Source organism: Rana temporaria, chromosome 8, assembly GCF_905171775.1.
Source record: "Rana temporaria chromosome 8, aRanTem1.1, whole genome shotgun sequence".
Taxonomy (NCBI): Eukaryota; Metazoa; Chordata; class Amphibia; order Anura; family Ranidae; genus Rana; species Rana temporaria.
The window spans coordinates 7112330-7135536 of NC_053496.1; the positions used below are offsets into that span (position 1 = coordinate 7112330).

The 23207-nt window shown below is 47.3% G+C and overlaps 1 protein-coding gene across 2 annotated transcripts in view; it reads right to left on the reverse strand.

Moving 5' to 3' along the window:
• AVPI1 (arginine vasopressin induced 1) overlaps nucleotides 1-20991 on the reverse strand; it is a 51121-nt gene extending 30130 nt beyond the window's left edge. The window contains exon 1 of one of the 2 annotated variants that reach the window (XM_040361255.1): nucleotides 20861-20991. In XM_040361255.1, the coding sequence (XP_040217189.1) occupies nucleotides 20861-20872 (12 nt within the window). In that variant the 5' untranslated portion in view covers nucleotides 20873-20991. The remainder of the gene's footprint in view (nucleotides 1-20860) is intronic. The other variant, XM_040361258.1, reaches the window with a different exon arrangement.
• Between the last annotated feature and the right edge of the window lie 2216 nt (nucleotides 20992-23207).

Consider the following 23207-nt stretch of genomic DNA (forward strand, 5'->3'; position numbering starts at 1 on the left):
ACGTAGTATGAGGACGTTCCCTGTATGACACACAGACGTAGTATGAGGACGTTCCCTGTATGACACACAGACGTAGTATGAGGACGTTCCATGTATGACACACAGACGTATTATGACGTTCCCTGTATGACACACAGACGTAGTATGAGGACGTTCCATGTATGACACACAAACGTAGTATGAGGACGTTCCATGTATGACACACAGACGTAGTATGACGTTCCATGTATGACACACAGACGTAGTATGAGGACGTTCCGTGTATGACACACAGACGTAGTATGAGGACGTTCCGTGTATGACACACAGACGTAGTATGAGGACGTTCCATGTATGACACACAGACATAGTATGAGGACGTTCCATGTATGACACACAGACGTAGTATGAGGACGTTCCATGTATGACACACAGACGTAGTATGAGGACGTTCCCTGTATGACACACAGACGTAGTATGAGGACGTTCCATGTATGACACACAGACGTAGTATGAGGACGTTCCATGTATGACACACAGACGTAGTATGAGGACGTTCCATGTATGACACACAGACGTAGTATGAGGACGTTCCCTGTATGACACACAGACGTAGTATGAGGACGTTCCCTGTATGACACACAGACGTAGTATGAGGACGTTTCATGTATGACACACAGACGTAGTATGAGGACGTTCCCTGTATGACACACAGACGTAGTATGAGGACGTTCCCTGTATGACACACAGACGTAGTATGAGGACGTTCCATGTATGACACACAGACGTATTATGACGTTCCCTGTATGACACACAGACGTAGTATGAGGACGTTCCATGTATGACACACAAACGTAGTATGAGGACGTTCCATGTATGACACACAGACGTAGTATGACGTTCCATGTATGACACACAGACGTAGTATGAGGACGTTCCATGTATGACACACAGACGTAGTATGAGGACGTTCCATGTATGACACACAGACGTAGTATGAGGACGTTCCATGTATGACACACAGACGTAGTATGAGGACGTTCCATGTATGACACACAGACGTAGTATGAGGACGTTCCCTGTATGACACACAGACGTAGTATGAGGACGTTCCATGTATGACACACAGACGTAGTATAAGGACGTTCCGCGTATGACACACAGACGTAGTATGAGGACGTTCCATGTATGACACACAGACGTAGTATGACGTTCCATGTATGACACACAGACGTAGTATGAGGACGTTCCATGTATGACACACAGACGTAGTATGAGGACGTTCCATGTATGACACACAGACGTAGTATGAGGACGTTCCATGTATGACACACAGACATAGTATGAGGACGTTCCATGTATGACACACAGACGTAGTATGAGGACGTTCCCTGTATGACACACAAACGTAGTATGAGGACGTTCCATGTATGACACACAGACGTAGTATGAGGACGTTCCATGTATGACACACAGACGTAGTATGAGGACGTTCCGTGTATGACACACAGACGTAGTATGACGTTCCGGGTATGACACACAGACGTAGTATGAGGACGTTCCATGTATGACACACAGACGTAGTATGAGGACGTTCCCTGTATGACACACAGACGTAGTATGAGGACGTTCCCTGTATGACACACAGACGTAGTATGAGGACGTTCCATGTATGACACACAGACGTAGTATGAGGACGTTCCCTGTATGACACACAGATGTAGTATGACGTTCCCTGTATGACACACAGACGTAGTATGAGGACGTTCCATGTATGACACACAGACGTAGTATGAGGACGTTCCATGTATGACACACAGACGTAGTATGAGGACGTTCCATGTATGACACACAGACGTAGTATGAGGAAGTTCCATGTATGACACACAGACGTAGTATGAGGACGTTCCGTGTATGACACACAGACGTAGTATGACGTTCTGTGTATGACACACAGACGTAGTATGAGGACGTTCCCTGTATGACACACAGACGTAGTATGAGGACGTTCCATGTATGACACACAGACGTAGTATAAGGACGTTCCGCGTATGACACACAGACGTAGAATGAGGACGTTCCATGTATGACACACAGACGTAGTATGAGGACGTTCCATGTATGACACACAGACGTAGTATGAGGACGTTCCATGTATGACACACAGACGTAGTATGAGGACATTCCCTGTATGACACACAGACGTAGTATGAGGACGTTCCATGTATGACACACAGACGTAGTATGACGTTCCGTGTATGACACACAGACGTAGTATGAGGACGTTCCATGTATGACACACAGACGTAGTATGAGGACGTTCCATGTATGACACACAGACGTAGTATGACGTTCCATGTATGACACACAGACGTAGTATGAGGACGTTCCATGTATGACACACAGACGTAGTATGAGGACGTTCCCTGTATGACACACAGACGTAGTATGAGGACGTTCCATGTATGACACACAGACGTAGTATGAGGACGTTCCATGTATGACACACAGACGTAGTATGAGGAAGTTCCATGTATGACACACAGACGTAGTATGAGGACGTTCCGTGTATGACACACAGACGTAGTATGACGTTCTGTGTATGACACACAGACGTAGTATGACGTTCCATGTATGACACACAGACGTAGTATGAGGACGTTCCATGTATGACACACAGACGTAGTATAAGGACGTTCCGCGTATGACACACAGACGTAGTATGAGGACGTTCCATGTATGACACACAGACGTAGTATGAGGACGTTCCATGTATGACACACAGACATAGTATGAGGACGTTCCCTGTATGACACACAGACGTAGTATGAGGACGTTCCATGTATGACACACAGACGTAGTATGAGGACGTTCCCTGTATGACACACAAACGTAGTATGAGGACGTTCCATGTATGACACACAGACGTAGTATGACGTTCCATGTATGACACACAGACGTAGTATGAGGACGTTCCATGTATGACACACAGACGTAGTATAAGGACGTTCCATGTATGACACACAGACGTAGTATGAGGACGTTCCATGTATGACACACAGACGTAGTATGACGTTCCATGTATGACACACAGACGTAGTATGAGGACGTTCCATGTATGACACACAGACGTAGTATGAGGACGTTCCCTGTATGACACACAAACGTAGTATGACGTTCCCTGTATGACACACAGACGTAGTATGAGGACGTTCCATGTATGACACACAGACGTAGTATGACGTTCCATGTATGACACACAGACGTAGTATGAGGACGTTCCATGTATGACACACAGACGTAGTATGAGGACGTTCCCTGTATGACACACAAACATAGTATGACGTTCCCTGTATGACACACAGACGTAGTATGAGGACGTTCCATGTATGACACACAGACGTAGTATGACGTTCCATGTATGACACACAGACGTAGTATGAGGACGTTCCATGTATGACACACAGACGTAGTATAAGGACGTTCCGCGTATGACACACAGACGTAGTATGAGGACGTTCCATGCATGACACACAGACGTAGTATGAGGACGTTCCATGTATGACACACAGACATAGTATGAGGACGTTCCCTGTATGACACACAGACGTAGTATGAGGACGTTCCATGTATGACACACAGACGTAGTATGAGGACGTTCCCTGTATGACACACAAACGTAGTATGAGGACGTTCCATGTATGACACACAGACGTAGTATGAGGACGTTCCGTGTATGACACACAGACGTAGTATGACGTTCCGGGTATGACACACAGACGTAGTATGAGGACGTTCCGTGTATGACACACAGACGTAGTATGACGTTCCGCGTATGACACACAGACGTAGTATGAGGACGTTCCCTGTATGACACACAGACGTAGTATGAGGACGTTCCATGTATGACACACAGACGTAGTATGAGGACGTTCCATGTATGACACACAGACGTAGTATGAGGACGTTCCATGTATGACACACAGACGTAGTATGAGGACGTTCCATGTATGACACACAGACGTAGTATGAGGACGTTCCCTGTATGACACACAGACGTAGTATGAGGACGTTCCCTGTATGACACACAGACGTAGTATGAGGACGTTCCATGTATGACACACAGACGTAGTATGAGGACGTTCCATGTATGACACACAGACGTAGTATGGAGGACGTTCCCTGTATGACACACAGACGTAGTATGAGGACGTTCCATGTATGACACACAGACGTAGTATGAGGACGTTCCCTGTATGACACACAAACGTAGTATGAGGACGTTCCATGTATGACACACAGACGTAGTATGAGGACGTTCCATGTATGACACACAGACGTAGTATGAGGACGTTCCATGTATGACACACAGACGTAGTATGAGGACGTTCCATGTATGACACACAGACGTAGTATGAGGACGTTCCCTGTATGACACACAGACGTAGTATGAGGACGTTCCATGTATGACACACAGACGTAGTATGAGGACGTTCCATGTATGACACACAGACGTAGTATGAGGACGTTCCATGTATGACACACAGACGTAGTATGAGGACGTTCCATGTATGACACACAGACGTAGTATGAGGACGTTCCATGTATGACACACAGACGTAGTATGAGGACGTTCCATGTATGACACACAGACGTAGTATGAGGACGTTCCATGTATGACACACAGACGTAGTATGAGGACGTTCCATGTATGACACACAGACGTAGTATGAGGACGTTCCATGTATGACACACAGACGTAGTATGAGGACGTTCCATGTATGACACACAGACGTAGTATGAGGACGTTCCGTGTATGACACACAGACGTAGTATGACGTTCCATGTATGACACACAGACGTAGTATGAGGACGTTCCATGTATGACACACAGACATAGTATGAGGACGTTCCGTGTATGACACACAGACGTAGTATGAGGACGTTCCATGTATGACACACAAACGTAGTATGACGTTCCCTGTATGACACACAGACGTAGTATGAGGACGTTCCGTGTATGACACACAGACGTAGTATGAGGACGTTCCATGTATGACACACAAACGTAGTATGACGTTCCCTGTATGACACACAGACGTAGTATGAGGACGTTCCATGTATGACACACAGACGTAGTATAAGGACGTTCCATGTATGACACACAGACGTAGTATGAGGACGTTCCATGTATGACACACAGACGTAGTATGAGGACGTTCCATGTATGACACACAGACGTAGTATGAGGACGTTCCCTGTATGACACACAGACGTAGTATGAGGACGTTCCATGTATGACACACAGACGTAGTATGAGGACGTTCCATGTATGACACACAGACGTAGTATGAGGACGTTCCCTGTATGACACACAGACGTAGTATGAGGACGTTCCATGTATGACACACAGACGTAGTATGAGGACGTTCCATGTATGACACACAGACGTAGTATGAGGACGTTCCATGTATGACACACAGACGTAGTATGAGGACGTTCCATGTATGACACACAGACGTAGTATGAGGACGTTCCATGTATGACACACAGACGTAGTATGAGGACGTTCCGTGTATGACACACAGACGTAGTATGAGGACGTTCCGTGTATGACACACAGACGTAGTATGACGTTCCATGTATGACACACAGACGTAGTATGAGGACGTTCCATGTATGACACACAGACGTAGTATGAGGACGTTCCCTGTATGACACACAGACGTAGTATGAGGACGTTCCATGTATGACACACAGACGTAGTATGAGGACGTTCCCTGTATGACACACAGACGTAGTATGAGGACGTTCCCTGTATGACACACAGACGTAGTATGAGGACGTTCCATGTATGACACACAGACGTAGTATGAGGACGTTCCCTGTATGACACACAGACGTAGTATGAGGACGTTCCCTGTATGACACACAAACGTAGTATGAGGACGTTCCCTGTATGACACACAGACGTAGTATGAGGACGTTCCATGTATGACACACAGACATAGTATGAGGACGTTCCGTGTATGACACACAGACGTAGTATGAGGACGTTCCCTGTATGACACACAGACGTAGTATGACGTTCCATGTATGACACACAGACGTAGTATGAGGACGTTCCCTGTATGACACACAGACGTAGTATGAGGACGTTCCCTGTATGACACACAGACGTAGTATAAGGACGTTCCCTGTATGACACACAGACGTAGTATAAGGACGTTCCCTGTATGACACACAGACGTAGTATGAGGACGTTCCATGTATGACACACAGACGTAGTATGAGGACGTACCCTGTATGACACACAGACGTAGTATGAGGACGTTCCATGTATGACACACAGACATAGTATGAGGACGTTCCGCGTATGACACACAGACGTAGAATGAGGACGTTCCATGTATGACACACAGACGTAGTATGAGGACGTTCCATGTATGACACACAGACGTAGTATGAGGACGTTCCATGTATGACACACAGACGTAGTATGAGGACATTCCCTGTATGACACACAGACGTAGTATGAGGACGTTCCATGTATGACACACAGACGTAGTATGACGTTCCGTGTATGACACACAGACGTAGTATGAGGACGTTCCATGTATGACACACAGACGTAGTATGAGGACGTTCCCTGTATGACACACAGACGTAGTATGAGGACGTTCCATGTATGACACACAGACGTAGTATGACGTTCCATGTATGACACACAGACGTAGTATGAGGACGTTCCATGTATGACACACAGACGTAGTATGAGGACGTTCCCTGTATGACACACAGACGTAGTATGAGGACGTTCCATGTATGACACACAGACGTAGTATGAGGACGTTCCATGTATGACACACAGACGTAGTATGAGGACGTTCCATGTATGACACACAGACGTAGTATGAGGAAGTTCCATGTATGACACACAGACGTAGTATGAGGACGTTCCGTGTATGACACACAGACGTAGTATGACGTTCTGTGTATGACACACAGACGTAGTATGAGGACGTTCCCTGTATGACACACAGACGTAGTATGAGGACGTTCCATGTATGACACACAGACGTAGTATGACGTTCCGCGTATGACACGACACAGACGTAGTATGAGGACGTTCCGCGTATGACACACAGACGTAGTATGACGTTCCCTGTATGACACACAGACGTAGTATGAGGACGTTCCCTGTATGACACACAGACGTAGTATGAGGACGTTCCATGTATGACACACAGACGTAGTATGAGGACGTTCCCTGTATGACACACAGACGTAGTATGAGGACGTTCCATGTATGACACACAGACGTAGTATGAGGACGTTCCATGTATGACACACAGACGTAGTATGACGTTCCCTGTATGACACACAGACGTAGTATGAGGACGTTCCCTGTATGACACACAGACGTAGTATGAGGACGTTCCCTGTATGACACACAGACGTAGTATGAGGACGTTCCATGTATGACACACAGACGTAGTATGACGTTCCGTGTATGACACACAGACGTAGTATGAGGACGTTCCATGTATGACACACAGACGTAGTATGAGGACGTTCCGTGTATGACACACAGATGTAGTATGAGGACGTTCCGTGTATGACACACAGACGTAGTATGACGTTCCATGTATGACACACAGACGTAGTATGAGGACGTTCCCTGTATGACACACAGACGTAGTATGAGGACGTTCCATGTATGACACACAGACGTAGTATGAGGACGTTCCATGTATGACACACAGACGTAGTATGAGGACGTTCCGTGTATGACACACAGACGTAGTATGAGGACGTTCCATGTATGACACACAGACGTAGTATGAGGACGTTCCCTGTATGACACACAGACGTAGTATGAGGACGTTCCCTGTATGACACACAGACGTAGTATGAGGACGTTCCGTGTATGACACACAGACGTAGTATGAGGACGTTCCATGTATGACACACAGACGTAGTATGAGGACGTTCCATGTATGACACACAGACGTAGTATGAGGACGTTCCGTGTATGACACACAGACGTAGTATGAGGACGTTCCATGTATGACACACAGACGTAGTATGACGTTCCATGTATGACACACAGACGTAGTATGAGGAAGTTCCGTGTATGACACACAGACGTAGTATGACGTTCCATGTATGACACACAGACGTAGTATGAGGACGTTCCATGTATGACACACAGACGTAGTATGAGGACGTTCCATGTATGACACACAGACGTAGTATGAGGACGTTCCATGTATGACACACAGACGTAGTATGAGGACGTTCCATGTATGACACACAGACGTAGTATGAGGACATTCCCTGTATGACACACAGACGTAGTATAAGGACGTTCCCTGTATGACACACAGACGTAGTATGAGGACGTTCCATGTATGACACACAGACGTAGTATGAGGACGTTCCATGTATGACACACAGACGTAGTATGAGGACGTTCCATGTATGACACACAGACGTAGTATGAGGACGCTCCATGTAAGACACACAGACGTAGTATGAGGACGTTCCATGTATGACACACAGACGTAGTATGAGGACGTTCCGTGTATGACACAGACGTAGTATGAGGACGTTCCATGTATGACACACAGACGTAGTATGACGTTCCGTGTATGACACACAGACGTAGTATGAGGACGTTCCATGTATGACACACAGACGTAGTATGAGGACGTTCCATGTATGACACACAGACGTAGTATGAAGACGTTCCATGTATGACACACAGACGTAGTATGAGGACGTTCCGTGTATGACACACAGACGTAGTATGACGTTCCGTGTATGACACACAGACGTAGTATGAGGACGTTCCCTGTATGACACACAGACGTAGTATGAGGACGTTCCATGTATGACACACAGACGTAGTATGACGTTCCGCGTATGACACGACACAGACGTAGTATGAGGACGTTCCGCGTATGACACACAGACGTAGTATGACGTTCCGCGTATGACACACAGACGTAGTATGAGGACGTTCCGTGTATGACACACAGACGTAGTATGAGGACGTTCCATGTATGACACACAGACGTAGTATGACGTTCCGCGTATGACACGACACAGACGTAGTATGAGGACGTTCCATGTATGACACACAGACGTAGTATGACGTTCCGCGTATGACACACAGACGTAGTATGACGTTCCATGTATGACACACAGACGTAGTATAAGGACGTTCCCTGTATGACACACAGACGTAGTATGAGGACGTTCCCTGTATGACACACAGACGTAGTATGAGGACGTTCCCTGTATGACACACAGACGTAGTATGAGGACGTTCCATGTATGACACACAGACGTAGTATGAGGACGTTCCATGTATGACACACAGACATAGTATGAGGACGTTCCGTGTATGACACACAGACGTAGTATGAGGACGTTCCATGTATGACACACAGACGTAGTATGAGGACGTTCCATGTATGACACACAGACGTAGTATGAGGACGTTCCATGTATGACACACAGACGTAGTATGAGGACATTCCCTGTATGACACACAGACGTAGTATGAGGACGTTCCATGTATGACACACAGACGTAGTATGAGGACGTTCCATGTATGACACACAGACGTAGTATGAGGACGTTCCCTGTATGACACACAGACGTAGTATGAGGACGTTCCATGTATGACACACAGACATAGTATGAGGACGTTCCGCGTATGACACACAGACGTAGTATGAGGACGTTCCATGTATGACACACAGACGTAGTATGACGTTCCGCGTATGACACGACACAGACGTAGTATGAGGACGTTCCATGTATGACACACAGACGTAGTATGACGTTCCGCGTATGACACACAGACGTAGTATGACGTTCCATGTATGACACACAGACGTAGTATAAGGACGTTCCCTGTATGACACACAGACGTAGTATGAGGACGTTCCCTGTATGACACACAGACGTAGTATGAGGACGTTCCCTGTATGACACACAGACGTAGTATGAGGACGTTCCATGTATGACACACAGACGTAGTATGAGGACGTTCCATGTATGACACACAGACATAGTATGAGGACGTTCCGTGTATGACACACAGACGTAGTATGAGGACGTTCCATGTATGACACACAGACGTAGTATGAGGACGTTCCATGTATGACACACAGACGTAGTATGAGGACGTTCCATGTATGACACACAGACGTAGTATGAGGACGTTCCATGTATGACACACAGACGTAGTATGAGGACATTCCCTGTATGACACACAGACGTAGTATGAGGACGTTCCATGTATGACACACAGACGTAGTATGAAAACGTTCCATGTATGACACACAGACGTAGTATGAGGACATTCCCTGTATGACACACAGACGTAGTATGAGGACGTTCCATGTATGACACACAGACGTAGTATGAGGACGTTCCCTGTATGACACACAGACGTAGTATGAGGACGTTCCATGTATGACACACAGACGTAGTATGGAGGACGTTCCATGTATGACACACAGACGTAGTATGACGTTCCCTGTATGACACACAGACGTAGTATGAGGACGTTCCCTGTATGACACACAGACGTAGTATGACGTTCCGTGTATGACACACAGACGTAGTATGAGGACGTTCCCTGTATGACACACAGACGTAGTATGAGGACGTTCCATGTATGACACACAGACGTAGTATGACGTTCCATGTATGACACACAGACGTAGTATGAGGACGTTCCATGTATGACACACAGACGTAGTATGAGGACGTTCCGTGTATGACACACAGACGTAGTATGAGGACGTTCCATGTATGACACACAGACGTAGTATGAGGACGTTCCATGTATGACACACAGACGTAGTATGAGGACGTTCCCTGTATGACACACAGACGTAGTATGAGGACGTTCCGTGTATGACACACAGACGTAGTATGAGGACGTTCCGCGTATGACACACAGACGTAGTATGAGGACGTTCCATGTATGACACACAGACGTAGTATGAGGACGTTCCATGTATGACACACAGACGTAGTATGAGGACGTTCCCTGTATGACACACAGACGTAGTATGAGGACGTTCCATGTATGACACACAGACGTAGTATGAAGACGTTCCCTGTATGACACACAGACGTAGTATGAGGACGTTCCGTGTATGACACACAGACGTAGTATGACGTTCCATGTATGACACACCGACGTAGTATGAGGACGTTCCATGTATGACACACAGACGTAGTATGAGGACGTTCCATGTATGACACACAGACGTATTATGACGTTCCCTGTATGACACACAGACGTATTATGACGTTCCCTGTATGACACACAGACGTAGTATGAGGACGTTCCATGTATGACACACAGACGTAGTATGAGGACGTTCCATGTATGACACACAGACGTAGTATGAGGACGTTCCCTGTATGACACACAGACGTAGTATGGCGTTCCCTGTATGACACACAGACGTAGTATGAGGACGTTCCTTGTATGACACACAGGCGTAGTATGAGGACGTTCCATGTATGACACACAGACGTAGTATGAGGACGTTCCATGTATGACACACAGACGTAGTATGACACACAGACGTAGTATGAGGACGTTCCATGTATGACACACAGACGTAGTATGAGGACGTTCCATGTATGACACACAGACGTAGTATGAGGACGTTCCATGTATGACACACAGACGTAGTATGACACACAGACGTAGTATGAGGACGTTCCCTGTATGACACACAGACGTAGTATGAGGACGTTCCCTGTATGACACACAGACGTAGTATGACGTTCCATGTATGACACACAGACGTAGTATGAGGACGTTCCGTGTATGACACACAGACGTAGTATGAGGACGTTCCGTGTATGACACAGACGTAGTATGAGGACGTTCCATGTATGACACACAGACGTAGTATGAGGACGTTCCATGTATGACACACAGACGTAGATTGAGGACGTTCCGTGTATGACACACAGACGTAGTATGACGTTCCGTGTATGACACACAGACGTAGTATGAGGACGTTCCCTGTATGACACACAGACGTAGTATGAGGACGTTCCCTGTATGACACACAGACGTAGTATGAGGACGTTCCATGTATGACACACAGACGTAGTATGAGGACGTTCCGTGTATGACACACAGACGTAGTATGAGGACGTTCCCTGTATGACACACAGACGTAGTATGAGGACGTTCCGTGTATGACACACAGACGTAGTATGACGTTCCCTGTATGACACACAGACGTAGTATGAGGACGTTCCATGTATGACACACAGACGTAGTATGAGGACGTTCCGGGTATGACACACAGACGTAGTATGAGGACGTTCCATGTATGACACACAGACGTAGTATGACGTTCCCTGTATGACACACATACGTAGTATGAGGACGTTCCGCGTTTGACACACAGACGTAGTATGAGGACGTTCCATGTATGACACACAGACGTAGTATGACGTTCCGTGTATGACACACAGACGTAGTATGAGGACGTTCCATGTATGACACACAGACGTAGTATGAGGACGTTCCATGTATGACACACAGACGTAGTATGACGTTCCGTGTATGACACACAGACGTAGTATGAGGACGTTCCATGTATGACACACAGACGTAGTATGAGGACGTTCCATGTATGACACACAGACGTAGTATGAGGACGTTCCATGTATGACACACAGACGTAGTATGAGGACGTTCCATGTATGACACACAGACGTAGTATGAGGACGTTCCCTGTATGACACACAGACGTAGTATGAGGACGTTCCCTGTATGACACACAGACGTAGTATGAGGACGTTCCATGTATGACACACAGACGTAGTATGAGGACGTTCCGCGTATGACACACAGACGTAGTATGAGGACGTTCCATGTATGACACACAGACGTAGTATGAGGACGTTCCATGTATGACACACAGACGTAGTATGAGGACGTTCCATGTATGACACACAGACGTAGTATGAGGACGTTCCATGTATGACACACAGACGTAGTATGAGGACGTTCCGCGTATGACACACAGACGTAGTATGAGGACGTTCCATGTATGACACACAGACGTAGTATGAGGACGTTCCATGTATGACACACATACGTAGTATGAGGACGTTCCGCGTTTGACACACAGACGTAGTATGAGGACGTTCCATGTATGACACACAGACGTAGTATGACGTTCCGTGTATGACACACAGACGTAGTATGAGGACGTTCCATGTATGACACACAGACGTAGTATGAGGACGTTCCATGTATGACACACAGACGTAGTATGACGTTCCGTGTATGACACACAGACGTAGTATGAGGACGTTCCATGTATGACACACAGACGTAGTATGAGGACGTTCCATGTATGACACACAGACGTAGTATGAGGACGTTCCATGTATGACACACAGACGTAGTATGAGGACGTTCCCTGTATGACACACAGACGTAGTATGAGGACGTTCCATGTATGACACACAGACGTAGTATGACGTTCCCTGTATGACACACAGACGTAGTATGAGGACGTTCCGTGTATGACACACAGACGTAGTATGAGGACGTTCCATGTATGACACACAGACGTAGTATGAGGACGTTCCCTGTATGACACACAGACGTAGTATGACGTTCCCTGTATGACACACAGACGTAGTATGAGGACGTTCCATGTATGACACACAGACGTAGTATGAGGACGTTCCCTGTATGACACACAGACGTAGTATGAGGACGTTCCCTGTATGACACACAGACGTAGAACGAGGACGTTCCATGTATGACACACAGACGTAGTATGAGGACGTTCCATGTATGACACACAGACGTAGTATGACGTTCCGTGTATGACACACAGACGTAGTATGAGGACGTTCCATGTATGACACACAGACGTAGTATGAGGACGTTCCCTGTATGACACACAGACGTAGTATGAGGACGTTCCATGTATGACACACAGACGTAGTATGAGGACGTTCCCTGTATGACACACAGACGTAGTATGACGTTCCATGTATGACACACAGACGTAGTATGAGGACGTTCCCTGTATGACACACAGACGTAGTATGAGGACGTTCCGTGTATGACACACAGACGTAGTATGACGTTCCGTGTATGACACACAGACGTAGTATGAGGACGTTCCCTGTATGACACACAGACGTAGTATGAGGACGTTCCGTGTATGACACACAGACGTAGTATGACGTTCCGCGTATGACACACAGACGTAGTATGACGTTCCATGTATGACACACAGACGTAGTATGAGGACGTTCCCTGTATGACACACAGACGTAGTATGAGGACGTTCCGTGTATGACACACAGACGTAGTATGACGTTCCGCGTATGACACACAGACGTAGTATGACGTTCCATGTATGACACACAGACGTAGTATGAGGACGTTCCCTGTATGACACACAGACGTAGTATGAGGACGTTCCCTGTATGACACACAGACGTAGTATGAGGACGTTCCCTGTATGCCACAAAGACGTAGTACGAGGACGTTCCATGTATGACACACAGACGTAGTATGAGGACGTTCCATGTATGACACACAGACGTAGTATGAGGACGTTCCCTGTATGCCACACAGACGTAGTACGAGGACGTTCCCTGTATGACACACAGACGTAGTATGAGGACGTTCCATGTATGACACACAGACGTAGTATGACACACAGACGTAGTATGAGGACGTTCCATGTATGACACACAGATGTAGTATGAGGACGTTCCATGTATGACACACAGACGTAGTATGACGTTCCATGTATGACACACAGACGTAGTATGAGGACGTTCCGTGTATGACACACAGACGTAGTATGACGTTCCATGTATGACACACAGACGTAGTATGAGGACGTTCCGTGTATGACACACAGACGTAGTATGAGGACGTTCCCTGTATGACACACAGGCGTAGTATGAGGACGTTCCGTGTATGACACACAGACGTAGTATGAGGACGTTCCCTGTATGACACACAGACGTAGTATGAGGACGTTCCATGTATGACACACAGACGTAGTATGGAGGACGTTCCATGTATGACACACAGACGTAGTATGAGGACGTTCCATGTATGACACACAGACGTAGTATGAGGATGTTCCATGTATGACACACAGACGTAGTATGAGGACGTTCCGTGTATGACACACAGACGTAGTATGAGGACGTTCCCTGTATGACACACAGACGTAGTATGAGGACGTTCCATGTATGACACACAGACGTAGTATGAGGACGTTCCATGTATGACACACAGACGTAGTATGAGGACGTTCCGTGTATGACACACAGACGTAGTATGAGGACGTTCCCTGTATGACACACAGACGTAGAATGAGGACGTTCCCTGTATGACACACAGACGTAGAATGAGGACGTTCCATGTATGACACACAGACGTAGTATGAGGACGTTCCCTGTATGACACACAGACGTAGTATGAGGACGTTCCGCGTATGACACACAGACGTAGTATGAGGACGTTCCATGTATGACACACAGACGTAGTATGAGGACGTTCCTTGTATGACACACAGGCGTAGTATGAGGACGTTCCATGTATGACACACAGACGTAGTATGAGGACGTTCCATGTATGACACACAGACGTAGTATGACACACAGACGTAGTATGAGGACGTTCCCTGTATGACACACAGACGTAGTATGAGGACGTTCCCTGTATGACACACAGACGTAGTATGACGTTCCATGTATGACACACAGACGTAGTATGAGGACGTTCCGTGTATGACACACAGACGTAGTATGAGGACGTTCCGTGTATGACACAGACGTAGTATGAGGACGTTCCATGTATGACACACAGACGTAGTATGAGGACGTTCCATGTATGACACACAGACGTAGAATGAGGACGTTCCGTGTATGACACACAGACGTAGTATGACGTTCCGTGTATGACACACAGACGTAGTATGAGGACGTTCCCTGTATGACACACAGACGTAGTATGAGGACGTTCCCTGTATGACACACAGACGTAGTATGAGGACGTTCCATGTATGACACACAGACGTAGTATGAGGACGTTCCGTGTATGACACACAGACGTAGTATGAGGACGTTCCCTGTATGACACACAGACGTAGTATGAGGACGTTCCGTGTATGACACACAGACGTAGTATGACGTTCCCTGTATGACACACAGACGTAGTATGAGGACGTTCCATGTATGACACACAGACGTAGTATGAGGACGTTCCGGGTATGACACACAGACGTAGTATGAGGACGTTCCATGTATGACACACAGACGTAGTATGACGTTCCCTGTATGACACACATACGTAGTATGAGGACGTTCCGCGTTTGACACACAGACGTAGTATGAGGACGTTCCATGTATGACACACAGACGTAGTATGACGTTCCGTGTATGACACACAGACGTAGTATGACGTTCCATGTATGACACACAGACGTAGTATGAGGACGTTCCATGTATGACACACAGACGTAGTATGAGGACGTTCCATGTATGACACACAGACGTAGTATGACGTTCCGTGTATGACACACAGACGTAGTATGAGGACGTTCCATGTATGACACACAGACGTAGTATGAGGACGTTCCATGTATGACACACAGACGTAGTATGAGGACGTTCCATGTATGACACACAGACGTAGTATGAGGACGTTCCCTGTATGACACACAGACGTAGTATGAGGACGTTCCATGTATGACACACAGACGTAGTATGAGGACGTTCCATGTATGACACACAGACGTAGTATGAGGACGTTCCATGTATGACACACAGACGTAGTATGAGGACGTTCCGCGTATGACACACAGACGTAGTATGAGGACGTTCCATGTATGACACACAGACGTAGTATGACGTTCCCTGTATGACACACAGACGTAGTATGAGGACGTTCCGTGTATGACACACAGACGTAGTATGAGGACGTTCCATGTATGACACACAGACGTAGTATGAGGACGTTCCCTGTATGACACACAGACGTAGTATGACGTTCCCTGTATGACACACAGACGTAGTATGAGGACGTTCCATGTATGACACACAGACGTAGTATGAGGACGTTCCCTGTATGACACACAGACGTAGTATGAGGACGTTCCCTGTATGACACACAGACGTAGAACGAGGACGTTCCATGTATGACACACAGACGTAGTATGAGGACGTTCCATGTATGACACACAGACGTAGTATGACGTTCCGTGTATGACACACAGACGTAGTATGAGGACGTTCCATGTATGACACACAGACGTAGTATGAGGACGTTCCCTGTATGACACACAGACGTAGTATGAGGACGTTCCATGTATGACACACAGACGTAGTATGAGGACGTTCCCTGTATGACACACAGACGTAGTATGACGTTCCATGTATGACACACAGACGTAGTATGAGGACGTTCCCTGTATGACACACAGACGTAGTATGAGGACGTTCCGTGTATGACACACAGACGTAGTATGACGTTCCGTGTATGACACACAGACGTAGTATGAGGACGTTCCCTGTATGACACACAGACGTAGTATGAGGACGTTCCGTGTATGACACACAGACGTAGTATGACGTTCCGCGTATGACACACAGACGTAGTATGACGTTCCATGTATGACACACAGACGTAGTATGAGGACGTTCCCTGTATGACACACAGACGTAGTATGAGGACGTTCCGTGTATGACACACAGACGTAGTATGACGTTCCGCGTATGACACACAGACGTAGTATGACGTTCCATGTATGACACACAGACGTAGTATGAGGACGTTCCCTGTATGACACACAGACGTAGTATGAGGACGTTCCCTGTATGACACACAGACGTAGTATGAGGACGTTCCCTGTATGCCACACAGACGTAGTACGAGGACGTTCCATGTATGACACACAGACGTAGTATGAGGACGTTCCATGTATGACACACAGACGTAGTATGAGGACGTTCCCTGTATGCCACACAGACGTAGTACGAGGACGTTCCCTGTATGACACACAGACGTAGTATGAGGACGTTCCATGTATGACACACAGACGTAGTATGACACACAGACGTAGTATGAGGACGTTCCATGTATGACACACAGATGTAGTATGAGGACGTTCCATGTATGACACACAGACGTAGTATGACGTTCCATGTATGACACACAGACGTAGTATGAGGACGTTCCGTGTATGACACACAGACGTAGTATGAGGACGTTCCCTGTATGACACACAGGCGTAGTATGAGGACGTTCCGTGTATGACACACAGACGTAGTATGAGGACGTTCCCTGTATGACACACAGACGTAGTATGAGGACGTTCCATGTATGACACACAGACGTAGTATGGAGGACGTTCCATGTATGACACACAGACGTAGTATGAGGACGTTCCATGTATGACACACAGACGTAGTATGAGGATGTTCCATGTATGACACACAGACGTAGTATGAGGACGTTCCGTGTATGACACACAGACGTAGTATGAGGACGTTCCCTGTATGACACACAGACGTAGTATGAGGACGTTCCATGTATGACACACAGACGTAGTATGAGGACGTTCCATGTATGACACACAGACGTAGTATGAGGACGTTCCGTGTATGACACACAGACGTAGTATGAGGACGTTCCCTGTATGACACACAGACGTAGAATGAGGACGTTCCCTGTATGACACACAGACGTAGAATGAGGACGTTCCATGTATGACACACAGACGTAGTATGAGGACGTTCCCTGTATGACACACAGACGTAGTATGAGGACGTTCCGCGTATGACACACAGACGTAGTATGAGGACGTTCCATGTATGACACACAGACGTAGTATGAGGACGTTCCATGTATGACACACAGACGTAGTATGGAGGACGTTCCATGTATGACACACAGACGTAGTATGAGGACGTTCCATGTATGACACACAGACGTAGTATGAGGACGTTCCCTGTATGACACACAGACGTAGTATGAGGACGTTCCATGTATGACACACAGACGTAGTATGAGGACGTTCCATGTATGACACACAGACGTAGTATGAGGACGTTCCATGTATGACACACAGACGTAGTATGAGGACGTTCCCTGTATGACACACAGACGTAGTATGAGGACGTTCCATGTATGACACACAGACGTAGTATGAGGACGTTCCGTGTATGACACACAGACGTAGTATGAGGACGTTCCCTGTATGACACACAGACGTAGAATGAGGACGTTCCCTGTATGACACACAGACGTAGAATGAGGACGTTCCCTGTATGACACACAGACGTAGAATGAGGACGTTCCATGTATGACACACAGACGTAGTACGAGGACGTTCCATGTATGACACACAGACGTAGAATGAGGACGTTCCATGTATGACACACAGACGTAGTACGAGGACGTTCCATGTATGACACACAGACGTAGTATGAGGACGTTCCCTGTATGACACACAGACGTAGTACGAGGACGTTCCATGTATGACACACAGACGTAGTATGAGGACGTTCCCTGTATGACACACAGACGTAGAATGAGGACGTTCCATGTATGACACACAGACGTAGTACGAGGACGTTCCATGTATGACACACAGACGTAGTATGAGGACGTTCCCTGTATGACACACAGACGTAGTATGAGGACGTTCCATGTATGACACACAGATGTAGTATGAGGACGTTCCATGTATGACACACAGACGTAGTATGAGGACGTTCCATGTATGACACACAGACGTAGTATGGAGGACGTTCCATGTATGACACACAGACGTAGTATGAGGACGTTCCATGTATGACACACAGACGTAGTATGAGGACGTTCCATGTATGACACACAGACGTAGTATGAGGACGTTCCATGTATGACACACAGACGTAGTATGAGGACGTTCCATGTATGACACACAGACGTACTATGAGGACGTTCCATGTATGACACACAGACGTAGTATGAGGACGTTCCGTGTATGACACACAGACGTAGTATGAGGACGTTCCATGTATGACACACAGACGTACTATGAGGACGTTCCATGTGTGACACACAGACGTAGAATGAGGACGTTCCCTGTATGACACACAGACGTAGTATGAGGACGTTCCGTGTATGACACACAGACGTAGTATGAGGACGTTCCGTGTATGACACACAGACATAGTATGAGGACGTTCCGTGTATGACACACAGACGTAGTATGAGGACGTTCCCTGTATGACACACAGACGTAGTATGAGGACGTTCCGCGTATGACACACAGACGTAGTATGAGGACGTTCCATGTATGACACACAGACGTAGTATGAGGACGTTCCCTGTATGACACACAGACGTAGTATGAGGACGTTCCATGTATGACACACAGACGTAGTATGAGGACGTTCCCTGTATGACACACAGACGTAGTATGAGGACGTTCCGTGTATGACACACAGACGTAGTATGAGGACGTTCCATGTATGACACACAGACGTAGTATGAGGACGTTCCGTGTATGACACACAGACGTAGTATGAGGACGTTCCGTGTATGACACACAGACATAGTATGAGGACGTTCCGTGTATGACACACAGACGTAGTATGAGGACGTTCCCTGTATGACACACAGACGTAGTATGAGGACGTTCCGCGTATGACACACAGACGTAGTATGAGGACGTTCCATGTATGACACATATAAAAATATATATAATGACAATGAATATGAGGGAGCTATAAAAAACGTGACGTCATTTGGCCGGTGTATGACGTCACAGTGGTGATCACAGACCTGTCCGTCCATGCGGCGCCCCGTCTCCGGTCACGCTCTCCCCCCAGGAGGACATCGCCCCGCCTCCTCTTCTTCTCCCCGACTGACCCGCGACCAGCTCTCTGCATCCAGGTAACGCGCAGGACGCGCCCCCGGCCAATCGGAGCCGTCGGCGGGCGTGGCCCTGAGGGCCCTGCGAGGCCCACGTGGCGGTGAGGTGTGACTGACGTCACGAGGAGCCTCGTGCGAGGCGAGCGGTTTCCCGCCTGCTGTGAACGCGCGAGGAACACCCACGTGACCCGGGAGGGTGTGAGGCGGGGAGGGGGCGTGTCCGTGTCCCCTCAGAGCGTTTTTCCAGTCAGAAGAGGAGCCGGTCGGTGTGTGCGGGGTCACCGCCGGGGGCTGGAGGTGATAATATACCGTGTGTGACCCCCTCCCACACAGACACACACAACTACCAGGGGTTTTGGCTATAGAACAGGAAATGAAGGGAAATCTTCCTATGGGGACACCGGTCTGCAGATTTCCTCACTTCTTCTGGAGGGATTTCCCCTTACTTCCTGTCGTTGCTATAAAACCGGAAGTGAGGGGAAATCTTTAAATGGGGACACTTCCTGTTACAGGACAGGAAGTGAAGGAAAATCTTTAAATGGGGACACCAGATCTGGGATTTCCTCTCACCCCCTGCTTTGGCTCTGGGACAGGAAGTGAAGGAAAACCCTCCTATGGGGGGCGTTTCCTCAATTCACTTCCTGTCCTAGAGCCAAACCAGGAAGTTAGGAAACCCAGAGGTGTCACCATAGGAGGATTTTCCTTCACTTCCTGTCCCAGAGCCAAAACAGGAAGTTAGGAAACCCAGAGGTGTCTCCATAGGAAGATTTTCCTTCACTTCCTGTCCCAGAGCCAAAACAGGAAGTGAGGAAACCCAGAGGTGTCACCATAGGAGGTTTTCCTTCACTTCCTGTCCCAGAGCCAAACCAGAAAGTTAGGAAACCCAGAGGTGTCACCATAGGAGGATTTTCCTTCACTTCCTGTCCCAGAGCCAAAACAGGAAGTGAGGAAACCCAGAGGTGTCACCATAGGAGGTTTTCCTTCACTTCCTGTCCCAGAGCCAAACCAGAAAGTTAGGAAACCCAGAGGTGTCCCCATAGGAGGATTTTCCTTCACTTCCTGTCCCAGAGCCAAACCAGAAAGTTAGGAAACCCAGAGGTGTCACCATAGGAGGATTTTCCTTCACTTCCTGTCCCAGAGCCAAAACAGGAAGTGAGGAAACCCAGAGGTGTCACCATAGGAGGATTTTCCTTCACTTCCTGTCCCAGAGCCAAAACAGGAAGTTAGGAAACCCAGAGGTGTCACCATAGGAGGTTTTCCTTCACTTCCTGTCCCAGAGCCAAACCAGAAAGTTAGGAAACCCAGAGGTGTCACCATAGGAGGTTTTCCTTCACTTCCTGTCCCAGAGCCAAACCAGAAAGTTAGGAAACCCAGAGGTGTCACCATAGGAGGATTTTCCTTCACTTCCTGTCCCAGAGCCAAAACAGGAAGTGAGGAAACCCAGAGGTGTCACCATAGGAGGATTTTCCTTCACTTCCTGTCCCAGAGCCAAACCAGAAAGTTAGGAAACCCAGAGGTGTCACCATAGGAGGTTTTCCTTCACTTCCTGTCCCAGAGCCAAACCAGAAAGTTAGGAAACACCTAAGTGTCACCATAGGAGGATTTTCCTTCACTTCCTGTCCCAGAGCCAAAACAGGAAGTTAGGAAACCCAGAGGTGTCACCATAGGAGGATTTTCCTTCACTTCCTGTCCCAGAGCCAAACCAGAAAGTTAGGAAACCCAGAGGTGTCACCATAGGAGGTTTTCCTTCACTTCCTGTCCCAGAGCCAAACCAGAAAGTTAGGAAACACCTAAGTGTCACCATAGGAGGATTTTCCTTCACTTCCTGTCCCAGAGCCAAAACAGGAAGTTAGGAAACCCAGAGGTGTCACCATAGGAGGATTTTCCTTCACTTCCTGTCCCAGATCCAAAACAGGAAGTGAGGAAACCCCCAGGTGTCCCCAGAGGAAGATTTTCCTTTTCTTCCTGTCCCAGAGCCAAACCAGAAAGTTAGGAAACCCAGAGGTGTCACCATAGGAGGTTTTCCTTCACTTCCTGTCCCAGAGCCAAACCAGAAAGTTAGGAAACCCAGAGGTGTCACCATAGGAGATTTTCCTTCACTTCCTGTCCCAGAGCCAAAACAGGAAGTTAGGAAACCCAGAGGTGTCACCATAGGAGGATTTTCCTTCACTTCCTGTCCCAGATCCAAAACAGGAAGTGAGGAAACCCCCAGGTGTCCCCAGAGGAAGATTTTCCTTTTCTTCCTGTCCCAGAGCCA